At 41.8% G+C, this 17,259-nt stretch overlaps 1 protein-coding gene across 2 annotated transcripts in view; it reads right to left on the reverse strand.

Annotated features, from left to right (window-relative positions):
* Window positions 1–17,259, reverse strand: part of UNC80 (unc-80 homolog, NALCN channel complex subunit) — a 140,433-nt gene that overhangs the window by 70,060 nt on the left and 53,114 nt on the right. For both annotated transcript variants that reach the window (XM_026088569.1, XM_026088561.1), the window contains exons 23-26: window positions 12,306–12,518; window positions 7,529–7,664; window positions 5,014–5,147; window positions 1,120–1,285 (exon numbers count right to left, since the gene is read on the reverse strand). In XM_026088569.1, coding sequence (XP_025944354.1) covers window positions 1,120–1,285; window positions 5,014–5,147; window positions 7,529–7,664; window positions 12,306–12,518 — 649 coding nt within the window. The remainder of the gene's footprint in view (window positions 1–1,119; window positions 1,286–5,013; window positions 5,148–7,528; window positions 7,665–12,305; window positions 12,519–17,259) is intronic.

A 17,259-nucleotide genomic window follows, 5' to 3' on the forward strand; every position in this document is an offset into this window, starting at 1 on the left:
CTCTCTTAGGTGGATAGCTAGCTGTCTTCACAGAAGGAACTGTCCCATGCTGCACACAATTTTGGAGGCAGTTTTACACCACAGGAATCTTGGAAACACTTTTAATATTTTCTCTAGTAATTGTGGTAGGATCATAGCTGAAGACAACACAAGCTTTATCCAAAGCCCTTTGATACCAGTAAAAGCTCCTTTGCATCATTAATACACATTATAATTCCTAGAGGATAACTAGCCACAGACTCCATCCTTTTCAAACAATCATCAAACATTTATCCTTTTTGAACAATTGTCAAAATCATCATTCAAACATCTGCACTTTTACGCAGCTATTAAGAGACAGAATTTAAACAGTTCATCTAGAAAACTCATTAGAGGGAGAACCATTTACAGATAACTGTCTGGCAGTTCAGCCTCTAATTGCAAATATTAACGATGACTGTATAGTGTATTGCAACACTTGTACCATCAATATGTGAGCTTTGCATGAGATGGCTTAAAATGGAAACAATCCGCTGTTCTCAGCAAACACAGTGAGCTTGAGGTTTGCTTGTACAGTATACAGTATGTTGATAACGTTAATCTGCTAGCTGTCAAAAGCCACACAGGTGTGTGGTTTTTTTAATGCGGTAGCAAAGAATTCAAGAGATCAAGTGATCAACCACTAATTTTGTAAGATGCCATGACTTCCAAACTGGTAAAGATTTTCACAGAAAGATTCCAGTCTTCTCTCCTATCCATGGCTTTCCCCAAATGAAGAATTATAATCAGAATAAAATACAAAATAAAAACTCCTTTGGTTTATTTTTAAAGTGAATCAAATAGCGATGCTTGTAACAGCATTCCACTGAGAGAGTTTCAAATAAGGCATCTTCCTTTTTAGAAATATTGCAATGCTCTCAATTGGTTTCAGTCATAGCAGTGGTTTTATAAAATTTAAAGTCTTTGCTTCTCACATTTACCATCTTGAACCCTGAAGGCCAGAAGCATCTCAGAAATTATTCAAAGCCACGTGACTCCATGGCTGCCTGCTTTTTAACACAGTTTATGCAAATGAAAACATAAAATCAAGCGCCACTCCACAAGCCCTGGGAATACAAAAGCCGCTTTGTGCTGACAAACCTTTTTTCTCCTCGAAGCCAGCCTCGGATTTGAGGGTGTGGCTGCTGCTGTGCAGGGAATCCTTTGAATCTTCATTTTCATCCAGAACCCCAGCAAAGCTGATCTTTCTTTCATACCTGTGCCGGTCCATCTCAGGGTCCAGACGCAGCCTGCAGCTCTCCAGATCCTGTGGCAGTATGCAGATCACACAGACAGRCAAACAGTATGAGCCCGCATCCTTTTCCCTACAACCACAGACTTTCAGCTTCAGGAAGAACTGCCTCAGATGAGAATTTACCTCTGTCACCTGTTTCTCCACCTACCCTGACACTTTCCAATTCAAGTACTCTTTGGTTTTGCAGCATGCCCAGCCATGCTGTAAACGCAGTCAGGATGGAAGAGTTAACAGGTGTCAGTAACTGGACCCACACACATTCCTGGTTAACACTGCTGACCGAACCGGCACCCTGTCTGCAGGCTCACGAGGGGAAAAAAAGGAAATGGTCCCTAATGGGCAGCTGGCAGTAAAAGGCAGCTGTTGCCCAAGTTGTTTGGTGGAAGATTAGGTCTGGGAAGGACTAAGCTCTCTACTCCAAAAGGCTTCCCTGTGGTTTGTTAGGGAATGCACTGCAACTGGATTCATCACAGAAAGAAAAGCTGAGAGAAAGCTAGCTGACAGTGACAGCCATGACAGCATGGCCCAGAGCAAGCTCCTTGTGTGCAGATTGGGCTGAAAAGACACAGTGGGAAACAAGGAGCAAGGAAAGTGTTGGCTGCACTTCAGTTCTGGGAAATGGGATTCTGAGGAATAAACTATCCCACCAGAGAGAAACTAGTTTATACCATTATTTTCTCCTATTAACAGAAATGGCATTAATGGTGCCACATACTAGCTTCCAAAAAAGCATAAGTCCTAAAGCACCACAAGCTATGGATAATAATCTGTCTTCTGTAACCACAGACAGAAAAAAATGAAAGCTAGACCACAAGCTCCCACACTGGCAAATGCGGTTAAAAAGCTAGGCTCTTTAAGAGGTCCTTCGAGCCTTTTGATTGGTGACAGTCAGTTTTGAGACCTCTCTGCTGAAATATAAGATGGCATAAAGCTACTTGTTGTAAATAACAGAGCAGGGGGTTGGTGAATACAAATAGTAAAATGCCTGAAATGATCCAAAATAGTTATTTTAGATAAAATACTGCAGGCTCAAGAAATCTCATACTGGAATTTGCATACAAAACTCCTACAGAAGTAACTGGGAGTTATTTGGACAGTGACTAAGTTTGTTATTCTAACAGCTGGTTTGAAAAAAAAGTTTTCGCAGTCATACATTGTAGACCGAACTGTGCTGAAATGGGTTAGCTGATACTAGCGCACCTAATGCCAGCTGAAGGCCCCAAACCATTTGTAGTCAGCTTTGCATCTCCAGAAAAAATTATCCCAAATGGCCTGTCAGAAGAACTAACAGTTGATTAGAATAAGGGAAATATTTTGACTTTGCTGAACAATCAAACCTGGGATATAAACAAACACCTAAAAATAATGGTTGGCAATCCCTCTGGCATTGAAGATTTCCATGTAAATAGTTTAAAATGTATCTAACAAACAGTTTAGGATGTGAAACAAATGTTAAAGCAGTTCAGGATAAAAGTATGTCCTCAAACCAGACCAAATTATAGCAGCTTCATAAGTTAGCACTCATAAGCTGAGCCACCATAGCAGTACAGGTATATCGCTAGGGTATGGTTCCCCTTGCTGGAGTTTGTTTAAATACAGTACTCCTCCCAGCTGTTTGTCAGCACGCTCTCACTGGAAATTACTGCCCTCGCAAATTAAGTGACAGAATGAAATACATCTCCTCAGCACACAGTTAGCTGGGCTCTATCTTCAGCAACTGCTTGAGCTAAAATGAATGACTTTGTACCATAGCAAATGACATGTTGCAGTCGTCTGACTCTACTGTGGGAGCAGGAGGCTCCAAGAGAATGTATTCATCAGGTGCAGCCATATGGAAAGTGAGCTTGTATCTGCTCTACCAGCTTCAGTAAAATGCTTTGGCTGGAGTTTCAGTCCGGACTGTGCATCTCACTGAAACAGAGGTATGGGGGTGCTCATGCCCTCAGCTGGGCAAGCCTGGAATGGACTAAACTGTGCGTACTTAAAATGGTTGATCACAGCTAGTTCAGTAACAAATGCATCAGTTCTCCACTGCTGTAAGTTTGTGTTCCTATCTGTGGAACAGGGGAACGTTCAGGCATGACTCAGGACGAACTTCTCAGTCAGGTTTGCCTGCAAACAGCAACAGAAGCGACAGTTGCTCTACTGGAATTTCAGCTTCATTGTTTGTAACCTTATGTACCTGATTCTCTTTGAAAGAGGAAGCAAGTAAGCCAGCTTTTTCTTATATGGAGAGACTCCCATTAGTCTATAAATACAGAAACTTCACTTTTTAATCTGGAGAGTTGTTAGTTCTTTTTTGCATCTTTGCACAAAGTTAAAAGCAGCGCTCTTTGGTCATTTTCTCTGATGGGCTCTTGCATAATATGGTCTTAAGGTTTCTTCTGCCTACACGTCACAAAATAATTCCTCCTCCTTCTCTCCCAGAGATGAGTCTGAAAAGCTATTAATCAGTTTCATTGCTGTCTGGCACAAATTCCTATTGACCCTAATTACCCAACATATTCTTAGTTCCGAGCCTAACTACTTTACTGAAACGAATTCTAAACCCTGCTATTATCCTGCTATTGGAGACAGTCATTTATTACATGGTGAAAATATCAATGAAGTGTTTATGAAGACTCCTTCTGAATTTCTCCTTTTTAAAATTGTCCTTCTTGCACATCTCGGGACTGGGTCACTTCATCATAGGTCTAGTCCAGACTTTGGAAACCAGTCTCAGACCCTAATTGCAGCAATATCCAGCCATCAGCCTGTCAAGCACAACTGTCATCCTAATTAATAAAAACCAGAATGGTGGGGCTAAATCTTTCTTTAGCTTCACATGGAAAATCAACTTCTCATTCTTCCTTTGTAATTTTTTAAGCCTGATTTCCTAAAGAAATGAAGCTTAAAAGATCATACTGCTTGTCTGACATACAGTCCTCATTTCATTCTGTTCTCCTTATCACCTCTGAAGCTCTGGCCACTTTCAACCCAATTTGACAAAAGATAACCTGAGTGTCTGTGCCTTTTGTGAAACAACAGGCTGAAGGCACTGTTAAACCACGTCACTAGACATAAGAAAATCTGTACAAGAAGGAGCCATAGGAAGTCAGGTTTCATGGGTGCTGCTACTCACAAAATTAGTTGTCGCTTAACCAGTTTAGTTCATTACTCATGCCAGCACTTGCCTGTGCCTCTCTCAGTCTCATGGATGCCTATTTCCTTCCTTGTCCTCTTTGCCTTTTTTTCTTTCCTTGCTTCCCCCAGTCCCGTCAAGTCTGTTGTCTAACCCAGGCCCAAATCTGCAAACTCTGAACTGAGCTCCAGCAAATTCTCTGTAAGCCATCCTCTTATCCTTCCCCTGACTGTCCTCTTCAGTTCTCTGTCAACTTGCCCTCCTAATCAGCTCTGTAGCACTTGATCTGTCATCTGCTGTAGTCCACCTCCCACACCTCTCAGGTCCCCAACATTCAGTTTCCCAATCCATCTACTGCCCTCCGCTCTATTTTGAAACCTTCTTGGACTTCCAGTGCACGTTCTGCTTCTCCAGTCTACAAGCCTGCTTATGTCCTTAATCAATCCATTTAATGTGCCCTCCTCATCTTCCATATTCATCAGACAGTGGCTCTTTTCTCTCTGCATCAGATATCCACCTGGGTTACTTCCCCCGCCTACCTCTCCTAAGAGAGGCACAGAGCACAAAGGCTGCATGGGAATGCCTCCCTCTCCCTCTCCAATTTCTATACTCCACTTACCACAAGAGGCTCAGTACGTGGCCTGGGCATGTAAGGAAAGGTCTCTCGGAGGAAAGTGGTTATCTCCAGGAGGAGCTGACAGGCTGCCATTTTCAGTGCAAAAGGACAACAACATTTGGTAGGATTCACAGTGCCTGTGAAAAAATATTTCTGTGGTGAGCAAGGAGATTATGCCACATCTGGAACCAAGAGGTGATGGACATTTTCACATATGGTGCACAATGCAAGTTGCATTAAAAAAAAAAAAAAAAAAAAGGAAAATCTAGACTCCTATGCTACTTGTCCTACACTAAAAGGAACAGATTCACACAAATATCAGTCCATGTATTTACCAGCACATGCTATAGTACCAGCACACTGTATACTGTATCATTATTGAAGTGTCTACTAAAATAACATGATCTTGTAGCATTCTGTATACACCTTCTCATTTAATGTTAATACAGGTTAAGAAACAGATACCTTTTTGTCCTTTTACAGTTTTGCATTCAGCCAAATCTACTGCAATTCTGAAAAAGCACCAGTTTAAAACAGGAGAAATATCTCAAAACATACGGAGTTATGACTAGTCAGCAAAGAGATACTATGCTTATTATTAATTACTACCCTGACAGCTGAAAAAGACAGCTTCCTCTGAAATCAGGCTCCTTTATATGTGCACAGAATCCAAGTGCCATTGAGAGATAATCAAGAAAAAAAAACAACAAGCTGTTTATTCAATTTATGCATTCAAATACTTAACTTAAAACAAAGGACGAAGAGAAAGAGGGATAATCAAATACTTGAAGTTAAACACACATATTAGCCTTTGCTTCAAATTAGTCTAAACAATCAGCTTCAAAAGCCCTACAGTTTGCAACCCATATAACGCTCTAATGCCATTCCAACCTTGAAAAGTATGAAGCATTTTCAAGACTTGACATATTTGCAAAATACTATTTGGGATAACGAACAGAAAGCAAAAAAAAAAAAAAAAAGTTAGGTGTGACAACAACTAACCACACTCATTTTTAAATACTGCCTGATATTACCATCTACATGCATTTGAGATTTGTGTTTTCGCTTGCTTCCCTCCCCACATCTAATCTAACTACTTTTCAAAAAGAAACAGTCCAAATCAAACAAAATGAGAGGACACTGCAGGGATCAAACCAGATTAATTTTCTGATGCTTGCTAACTTCTCTGCATACATTACCCATAATGGATGATGGGCTTTGTAGGGACTGAAGTAATGTGAACTTTCAAATACAAATGTAATGTATAGGGTAATGAAATATCCAGCTGCATATTTTATGCTCCTCAGTCCACCCCCTGCAGGGCTCAGGGTAGCTTTTGGAAGAATCTCTGCCTTCTGAAAGAATGCAGAATGGTTATCTTCAGACCCTGGCTTTCAGAAAAGCCCTGAGCTTTTACTCGGTTTTCTAGACCACAGCCTGTTCTCTCTGTTTGCCTGTCCTAGACCACCCTGCTAAGCAGCTCCACATCCACTTAGGAGTGCCTGGTATCAGTTGGTGAGCAGGGGTGAGACGGCCTATTCTGTCTCTTGACCATGAAAACGCAGTTCTTTTTCATCTTCAGAAGTCATTCATGGTGCAGCAGAGGGAAAATTTCCAGTGCATGGTCCTACTTTGGATAAATCTCTTTAAGGGCCAATCAAGTATGCAGCACAGCTACCCAGACTCATGTACCTGCTAACACTGGCACCCCACAAAATGACACATGTGAAGATCTAGCTTAGGGCCAATACCCCATCTCGAGGTCATTTCCCATCTCTCCCCTCTAACCCAAAGCTGGCCTTTATGCAGYGATAAGAACAAATACAGAACGTGAGAAAAAGAGACCAGTAGATACATAAACAGTGCTAGCACACTACATCCAATGGTGAACAGCAGTACATGTACACAGGAACCAGTACATTACAGCACACAGATGTATACAAATGATGTCTGGAGAGGACATAATGCGTGTTACCACCTTCACCAGTATGTGTTTTATACTGGTTTTTATAACACTGTGCTATACTTCTGCCTGAGAACCAGGCAGATAAACCGAAGTCAAGATTTAAAAGCCTTTTTTAGAGTTGGGCCAATTCACATCAGGTGGGGAGACGACTCCTCAGCGTTAAGAAACACAAAAGCAGCTGATCTTACAAAAATAGTTTGGCAGGGATAACTGGGAAGAATGGGAGTCTGGACCACTTTTGGCAGTCAGGTAGATAGCAAGACCCAAGAAATAAATTATTGCCCTGCTTATAATTGCAGTTGCTGATATACAGGAATTGCAACTTACTGCCTGGTTTTGCCCCCTTTTCTTTCAAAGTCTCTTGGTGCTGCCAGCTATCTGCCATGTTGTACAGCCAGGCAGAGAAAGAACAGGGGAAGAAGCTGGGGTGGAGGTGAGGGACTGGGAAATAAAGCTGGGTGGCAAGAGGATGAAAAGAGAAGAAAAATTAAGTGCTCCTAAAGCAGAGGTTCTTACAAGCGGGGGTTCTTGTAGTAAAGGGAGTCTCCTTACTGTCATCTAAAAAGTCTTCCTCCTCATCCTCCTTTCTCAAGCGCCTCTTGGTCTCCTCATCATAAATGAGGCCCAGCAAGTTGGCAGGGCTCTCACTCTCAGCATGGCACAGCTCGTTGAGGCGGATGCCAATTGCCTGTGGACAGGAAAGGAGAAAGAGAAAGCACAAGGAAGTGAGAATTTCAGCATACCTCACTGGTGGTCAAGAGCTCTGCTTCTTGCAGGCTACAGAGATGTTCCACCCAGAACAGAATGTCCTGGCTTTATTTTTATTGCCTGCAAAACACAGTATAGTGGGGAAAGGGAGGACAAGTATTTATTCCCCTCCTCCTTTTTTTAAACCAAATTTGCAAACAGTCAAATTTTAGGAGGATTTTTAAGCACATTTTTGGGGGTTAAAAAAAAAAAAAAAAAAAAAAGCCAGCACACTGACAGGCAGAAAGAGATTTGCTCATTATTCTGAATGAATTTCTTCCACTTTTCTTTCTCCACTCAGGATAACTGTACCAGGTTTTTGCTAAGGCTTTACAGTGGGAATATATGTCCTCTATTTAAGAAACTAGCCGGTGACTTAAGAAGCCAGTAACCACTCCCTCTTTCCTCCACAAAATTGTTGCATGCCCATTGGAAAGCCTGTTTCCATCTTTAAAGGGGAGACTCCCTGATGTACTTTCCAAGGAGTTTACAATATGCATAAGAAAGCTTGCAAGATACATGTGTAATGGTGTAAAGGAGATCTGCATAAGGAGCACAGACAGATTTCCAACAAATACAGTTGCATTCTCCAGAAGGGTTTTGATTGTTCATTCGCGGCTGTTTACCAGCATCATTATCAGCATGTAAACAGCCCTCATTGATGCTGTCAGCAAAGCTGCAGCTAAGGGTGTGTTAGCAAGAAGAATTCTTCCCTACTAAGACGCTTCAGAGATGATGCAAATAGCTGCCAATCTCTGTTATCTGTGAACCTGTACATTACTAAATAAACTCTATACCCCTCATGGGTTTTTTGCTCATTTCAGTCATTTAAGGAAGAAATGCTCTGCTTGCCTCTCTCCAAAGGAGTAATTTATCATGTATTATTTATGCTCTGTTGCCTACCCTAATATTAAAGCAATCATACATAATCCCACAGTATCCTATCTAATGAGCACTAAATTTCTAGTATGTATTGTCTGCATGAATTATCCTTGGTTTCCCAGCAAATGGATAGCATGCCACACTTAAAAAGAAAATGCCTCTCAACTGAAACAGCCAAAGGGAATGATAGACTAACCTGACCAGTCTATCATTCAAAAAGACAGCCTCACAAGTGAGACTGCATGATTCAGTAGGCTCATCACTTTAAGGGTCAGTCCAAATCTCACCTAGTGTGGGAAGGGTTTACCACTGGTATTCTCTGGTGGATACTGGGGAGGTTGAGTTAAAGGACCTGGGTGGGAAAGGAAGGTTTTACATTCCTTCTTTATCTCACTAAACTTCTACAATGGCACCCTACATCACAATATGTGCGTAACAACAGACAAATAAAGATCACCATAATTAGCAAAGATTTCCAACCTGGYTGACTGCAAGGAAAAAAAAAAACAAAAAACCCAGAACAAGGTCTCAGTGCATTGAGACTAATACATTATTTTTCCTTTCTCCAAGGATCTTCCTTTCACAGCAGCAGCTCTGCTGCCACAAAGCACCAAAGATGGTGTTGTACAGTGCTGAGAAGAATTTTCTGGTAGCTTGGGGCATAAAAGTACAGCATATGCAACCTGGGGTCAGCTGATCCGGTCCAACCTTTCTGCATACTGTGTATCTGAGTATCAGCTTTGGGACCTCATCTGAACTAGCAGAGTTGGGCTGGCTGCGGTATACCATCTTCTTGATACTGGAGCTGCTTAGCGAGGTATGTGTGGGCACAGTAACTCTGTCCAGCATGCTGATATTGTCTGTAGTAAGACGAGCAGGTTAACACACAAAAATAGCAACACGTTCTGCAGCAGGTGCCTGTTACCACAGCAATTGAAAGTTGTTTCTCTTCACGGTTCAGCCACTCTGGTTGGAATCTGATCAGAGCCAACAAAAGCAGCTGTCTGAGGAGTACAGTTTGCAGGTTTCTAGCCCTACAGGCTTAGCTAGCGGCTGTCGTTTGTGCTTGCAGCCTGCTTCATCTGAAACAGCTTCTGGGAGGCTAAAGCAGAGCCAGAGGACCAGCCTTTCCCAACACTCAAAGAACACAAAGGAGTGTACCTCAGCAGTGCTATGTGCAGACCAACCCTGAAGCACGAAGCCGTGTGGGGCAGACGGTGCTCTTGGTAGGTATACTGTCCCAGCCTCCACGGAGGAGAAACAGAACACTAGTGGGCAGCAGGGCACCTCTCAAGGGTGCAGTAAAAAGAAGAAAACTGCATAGTAAAGACTATGCTCCAAATCCTCTCCTGTCTTAGAGTGAGATAAAAGTGATGCTTCTCCCCTCTGGGGTGTGGCTGAGCAGCTAACAAACACAGGCCACCCCTGGAGTGGAGAATGCATCCAGATATGCCTTATAATGCTACTAGAACTAAGGGGAAGAGAACGATGGTTCTGCTCTATTTGAAACTCATAAAATGAAATTGGCATTTGTCACAGAAAAGCATATTTTATTTAAAAGATCCCAAGAGGGGACAAAAAATAAAAGAAGAGTTAAAATATAAGAAACAACAAGTTGCAATACAAAATCCCCACTTTAAAAGAATACTGTCAATTTGTGCCATTGTGGATATAACTGAGAGTTAGGGAGAATGATGATACATATTTTTTCACTTTTAGCAGTTCTTTATAGGTGCCATTCTTTACATGCTGCACCATGCTAAATCATCAGGTATACAGTGAGGATTACAGGAAAGTCTCATTTCCAGAGACCACAACACATTTTTCATAGTAATATTATAGGGAAAGGAAAACAGGAGAGAAAAGTGAATTTTCCTGATTTTCAAGTGTCCAAAATCAAAGATTCCTTGCAAGTATTGCCCTTCCAATGTCCTCAGATTGAGTAGAGACATCTTCTATTCTTCTACCTCTCAGGCCTGGGCTAGCAAGGCCTATACTTGAAATGGATAGCCTTAATTAAGAAAAAAAAAAAAAAAAAAAAAAAATCATACCAAGGCACACTTTACATACTTCTTCTTAAAGACATAACCGCTCCTCCTGTTACGCTTACAAATCATCAGGAGTATAGAAAGATTAAACAGAAGCTGCTTGTCATCAAAATTCCCTGGCTCCTTTCTCACATCATTGCTCCCTTCTTGTATTATGTGCTGGTACTTTAACATYTAGAAAAGGAAAAATTCCTGGATTTTCTCTAACTCAGCCTATTTTAGTTTCTAAAAATGGCAGTTAGAGGGGAATCTAACTGCCTCCTAATGATTACTCACTCACTCCCGTTTTCTCAGAAACTGAAGAAATGTCTAGAAGCATGAAGTCCACCAGTAGAGGTATAAAGCCCTGACTGGCAGCAATGCACGCAAATCCTATGCTCCCCACTCAGAAGGGGTCATCAAAGGAGTTAGGCTAACGTGGTGACCTCTTGAAATACAGAAGGCAAATAAATTCACACTGTTTAAAAACAAAAACAAAAAAAACCTTGATCTCTGTGCTGTGATTTTTAAGATAGTCACCTGTGCTTGAGACATAACAGAGAGTAAGGCAAGGGTCCCCAGGTAGCATTCCCTGGCCTAGCTTCAGAAACAGAAGCAGGACAACAGCCAAGAGACAAGGTTTATTAGTTCATGTGCTGAGGCTATACTGTGCTCAAACCAAAGCTAGTCTCTCCCGCGGGCTGTGCTGTGTAGCGGGGATGTACTGATATGGGTCAGCACTGGCTCARTGTTCCCCGCAATGTGCTCCCACGAGGAGTGTAGATTGCTTTAACCTAGGAGAACACAGGTCAGAGGCATTTTTTAGCATGGCTTATGCAAGTGCTCCAAGACTGCAGATTATTTGGTTTTCAAATCCCTCCAAAACATTTTTTTTTCTTTTTTCTTTCCCCTAGCCTGGGACACTCACTATAAAAGATCTCTGGTTTGGTGAAAAGAAGCGAGAAGCACAAAGCTCACTTTCAGCYAGACATACTACGCATATTACGTATCTGGTACCATAAAGATAAAAGGAACTTCTCCCACTATTTCTAGTTCTGTGAAATGACTTGCAATAAGTGCTGAGCAGGCAGGCAGGGTAATTGACTAGTTCACATATTGTTAAGAGATCGTAAAAGAAGGCATCAAATGAACCTTGAAGGACCCAAGTTCAAAACAAGCAAAAGGAGATGGTTCTTCACACGACATGTAGCAGACCTGTGGAATTCCTTGCCAAAAGATGATGAGGGTTAACAGTTTGTATGGGCTCAGAGAGAGACTGAACAAGCACGTTGAAGAGAAAGCCATAGGGTTACTAAATGCACAGCATCACTTCTAGCTCAAGCAATGCAGGGCTAAATATAGTTGGAAACTAGGAAAAAGCAAGAAGCATCATATAGACCGCTCTTACTCTTCCTTAGGCATTCCCATGAGACAAGTGTTGGAACAGGACAGTGTGCCAGATGAATTGTCAAGCTGAACAAGAGTGGCCAGTGTTGCATCTTAAAGTCCATTTCTGCTAGGAGAACAGCTGATCCTGACAGGCTATGAAGTGCTAGTTTGAAGGGAGGCTTGTGAGTCTCCATTTTACTAGGATTGAAATTCTATGTATGATCCAGGTACTATTACATTTTGCTGTATTTTTGAATGTGAGTAGATGAGAAACAAACACTTACATCTCCCCACTGGTAGAACAGCTTAGCTGCATTCCACTGCAGCTTCTGGTTCCTTTTGTTGCCTACGACAGGAGAACGTCCACGGGACAGGCCTTTCTTGGTAATATTCACATGGTGGCCCTTCATCCACTCAGGCCAGTTACCACGGTTGCAGCGGTGAACAAAGCGTGCACACTCAAGGAACAGGGCTGTTCTCGCCACTACAGGAGCTTCCTGAAATGTTTGCAAAAAAAAGTCACCTTAAATACAAATACATTCAAAAAGCTCTCCAAATGTTAGAGGTTTGACTGCTTCACAAGCTTGCCATGGAATCACACAGACTGAGCAATCTCTCCATCAAAGTCTGAAACCAGGATCTCTGCCCTCTGTGCATGAGTCTCACCTCTAGTGTTAAAACCAAGACCCATAAACACTGAACGGTTGTACTTAATCCAGCCACTAGAGGGGCAAAAAGTGCCACATTATAAGCAGCCTTCTATTTCACTATCCCACTATAATCCTTTCTTTCAGAAACCATGTAACTACCAAAAATGAGAAGCATGCAGCTGACACTTTTACTGGAGGAGTGAGTCCAGTTTTCTTTAGCACAAATGGCAGTGTAGGCCTGCGAATCTTAGCTTTTGCATGTCATGATGAGTTTCTGCTTGTGCAGGCTTCGGGGTGGAAGCATGAATGGAGGCTTGCTGAAATTAGGAAGGGTACTATTTTGTACTAATAACAATCAGATATGGAGGGCCAAATCCTTTACTGCTGTAAATCAACAAAATTTCACTGGCCTAGCTTCACTGGCCTTAGCAGGCATTAGACAATTTAGTGCTTAAGCTYAACGTTAGGCATGGGAGTTTGAAAGTGATGGTTTTTATTTTTCAGGAAAAATCCCCACCACCACTTGAAAGCAAACTTTAATGGGAAAAATGATACTGAATGTAGCTGAATTTGTATAAAACAGTCCTGCAGGAACAGAGTTAAACCAATAAAGAGTGCTCCTGAAACTCTCTCTCAAATATGTTTAAAAATGGATACTGCAATTTGTTTCTTAAGGGGTTTCTTAGACTTGGGAAGGAGCTTCCTTGCCAGCAGTCTACAGCTCTGTGAAGATAGCTTTACAATCCTGGAAAGTGACTAAAAGCAAATGGCCCTCCTTGTTTCCTTTTAATTTCCCCCTGCCCTTTTCCTGCAATTCTCACAAGCAAAAATCCTTGTGGCCAGCGGGTTGGAAAACCAACAATACGACAATGTCCACAAATCACCTCTGAAAAGTTCTGTAACAGGGATTTCACAGAGCACAAACACATGTGTTCCATACATTTAGATGCTGGCAGTTTAATGAGATAATTTAAACAGGTCAGGATCTACCGATAAGGGGAGGCTCCTTAACTGTGGTCCATAAACAAACAGATGATGCCTGAGATCATGGAAGATGGTTTTGTAGTGGGACTGTGGAACATTATTAAACAGTGCCTCCAACAGTACTTTAAATCAGAAGTTCAAAGCATGAAATTTTGAATCAGCAGTCCAGAAGTTCGGGAATTGCCTTAGGAAATTCTACAGTGCAGACAAGCTTACAGCCAGAAGTGTCTACTCACAGGACTGAAAAAAAGTCTTGCCTTTTTAGGGGACTGGCCAAAAAAAAAAAAGTTTTGTCTACATTAACATATATGCTAATTGCTTTCTCATGCAGCATACCATTACAGCTTTTTGTTCATGTTTTATTCAAATGATGGAAGAAAATATCAATCTTCTAACAGTTCTCTTGAATAACATTACACCTGGCCCAAGATTTTAACCCAATTCATGAGCAGGAAGGCAGAAATCCAAAGTCAGACACTCAATGACAGCCAGAAACAAAGCTCGTATCTAGCACCTGGGAAAATCATCACAAATTACTTGTTGCCTGCATGAAATATGGGACACAGGATAAGCCAGGATTTTTTTTTTTTATTTATTCTTACAGAGTAAAACCTTATCCAGACCTGGAGACATGTAAGCATTGAGAAAATRAAGCCACAGCCTTAGTCTCCTTCTATTTTAGTTCACAATAAAATCACAATTTCTTACTATACAGGAATCTTGTAAAGATACATGTTGTAAAGGTTATGGAAGCGCTTAAATACTAAACTAAAGGAGGGTATGTAGGATGGAGGGCAAAGGGGAGGAAGAATGTGTCCTGATACAGGAGTTCCAAATTCAAAAATACTTAAAGGACCCTATGCATGAAGGAGGATTTTCTCAACATCACAGGGCACAAGCTCCCTGTGACTGCTTACCTGAGGCTCAGAGCAACCTGAAGCAGCAGGAAGAGAAAGATGAAGGTGTGACAGAATGGACAGGGATGGATTCACACCACAGAGAAACACATCACAAATGGAGATAAATAAATCAGGCAGGCGATATACAGCTGAAAAGAACACAAGTTACCATGGTCACTGTCAAAACTCAACACAGCAGCAATACTCTCACAAGACTGCCCCTGCGTATGAAACCATTCAAAAGTCTACTTTCTACATTAGATCTACCATATCACTTTGCCTTTTGGAAATTGTTTTTGCACTGTATACATTGATATGAATAAGAATCCACCTTTTTTTAAACAATATTTCAAGTACTACTGGAGCTTTTCAACAGAGAGTAACAGAAAAGGCAAAGACCTTGGTGGGAGCACATATAGAATGAATCTGGAATTTTATAGCATGACATTACTGTCCGAGTACATCTGATTCTGGAGAGGTTTGACCAAAGAACTTTTAGGTCCGGCTTTCTCTTCAAGGACAATGAATTTTATAAGACCAATTTACCAGTGGTAATTTTCTTGCACCCTTCCTTATCCTCTTCAAGGCACTTTGAACAAAAATTCATTTCTAATGGCCCAATCTCTTCAGAAGAGAGAGAGAGGGGGAAAAAAAAAAAGCAAAACAGCAACAATCTACTTTGAAAGTAAATAAAGTAAATGCAAGTAATGTCAAAGATGCTAGCTGGATAGCTCCGCTCTTTGTCTAGCCATAAAGTAAGTCTGGCATGAGAGGTAGCTGAGGACATATATGCAAGAAAGGTCATGAGTGAATTATTAACCACTGACTAGGAGAATTACCTCAAAAAAGTTAGTTCAGTCTCTCTAGCTATGTTTAAAGAGAGTCAGGTAGAAGCCATGACATACCTCCTTGCTTTTGTTTCTACTGATCCATAATGCATGGCCTGCTCAGAGCAATCTCTGATTTCCTTCCAGGTCRTATGTCCTCCTACGGGCATATATTCCTCATATGGAAAAAGGGACAGGGGAACAATAGAGTCTTCCTAATACCTTTGGTATCATCGAGTCGGGACATTAGCAAGTATTACTATTCTTCCAGCTTAGGCTTAGCTTCTTCTACTACTTGGTAGCTACTTCCAAACACAATCCTGCTGTAAAGCAGTCCCATTATGACATTTCCACAAGGATAAGAGATTTACATGTTAGAACAGATTAGCTCACACATCTTAGAGGATGTACTGGAGAGGTGTAACGGGGATAAACTTCACACATATGCTAAACTGGTCAAAGGAAAGCTCATATTTCTTCACCCGAGTCCTTAAACCAAACAGATGTACACTAGTCTAATTAGGCTCATCTTCAAAGACAGTCTCCTCAGAGTATAAGAATGGTCCTTCCAAAGTGCAGCAAGTCAAGCAAGCATGGCAGAAGCCCAGCATGGATGGACATGTTGCTCCCGACTGAGCTCAAACACAAAAAGGAAGTACATAGAATGTAGAAGCAGGGACAGGCTACTTGGAAAGAATACAAACACCTTGCCCACACATGTAGGAATGGGCTCAGGAAAGCCAAAGTTTAGCTGGAACTGGAGGTGATGGGCAACAAGAAAGGTTTCTAAGTGTATCAGTAGGAAAAGGAAGACTAAAGAGAATGTGGGCTCATTGCTCAAGGAGGCAGGAGATCTAGCGACAAGCAAGAGAGAAACAGCTTAGGTTTCTCAATGCTGCCATTTTTGCATGTTTTCTACTGGTCAGGCATGTCCTCAGGCCTTCCAGGTCCCCAAGCCTCCTAGCAGGGTTTGGGGGAGTGAAGTAATACCCACAATAGAGAAAAAATTGTTAGGGATCCCTTAACCCACCTGACTTATACAAGTCCATGTGACCAGATGGGATGCATCCAAGGGTGTTTAAGGAGCTGGCTGATATCATTGTTAGGCAGCTCTCTATCATCTTTGAAAGATCATGGCAATTAGAATAGGTTCCTGATGACTGGAAAAAGGCAGATGTCACACCCATCTTCAAGAAGGGCAAGGAGAAGGATCCAAGCAACTATAGGCTGGTCAGCCTCACCTCGGTCCCTAGGAAGGTGATAAAGCAAATCCTCTTAGAAGTCATTTCTGGATGCATGAAGGAGAAGAAGGTGACTGGGAGCAGCCAGCATGGGTTTACCAAAGGCATATCCTGCCTCATTGCTTTCTATGCAAGGTGACTGGTGCTGTGGACAAGAGAAGGGCAGTCAATGCTGTATACCTTGATGTTAGCAAGGCTTTTCACACAGTCTCCTACAGATTCCTTATCATCACACTGGTGAGATACGGGCTGTGTAAGTGGACGATAAAGTTCTGCGAGTTATGATCAGTGGTGCGAAGTCCAGCTAGGGGCCAGTAACTAGTATGATCAGTACTTTTTAATGTCTTCATTAACAACCTTGACAATGGGATGGAGTGTGCTCTCAGCAAGTTTGTGGATGAAACCACTTTGGGGTAGCAGTCAATACAGTTGAGGGCAGGGCTGACATTCAGAGAGGCCTGGACAGGCTGGAGAAATAGCCTGACCGGAACCTCATGAAGTTCAGCATAAGCAAATGCAGAGTCTCACACGTGGGATAAAATTGTTAAAAAAAATTTACTATGAGAGTGAACAAATACAGGAACAGGTTGCCCAGAGAGATTGTGGAATCTCCATCCTTAGAGGTGTTAAAGACTCA

The sequence above is a fragment of the Apteryx rowi genome, unplaced genomic scaffold (genome assembly GCF_003343035.1).
Source record: "Apteryx rowi isolate R43461 unplaced genomic scaffold, aptRow1 scaffold_12, whole genome shotgun sequence".
In the NCBI taxonomy this organism is placed as follows: Eukaryota; Metazoa; Chordata; class Aves; order Apterygiformes; family Apterygidae; genus Apteryx; species Apteryx rowi.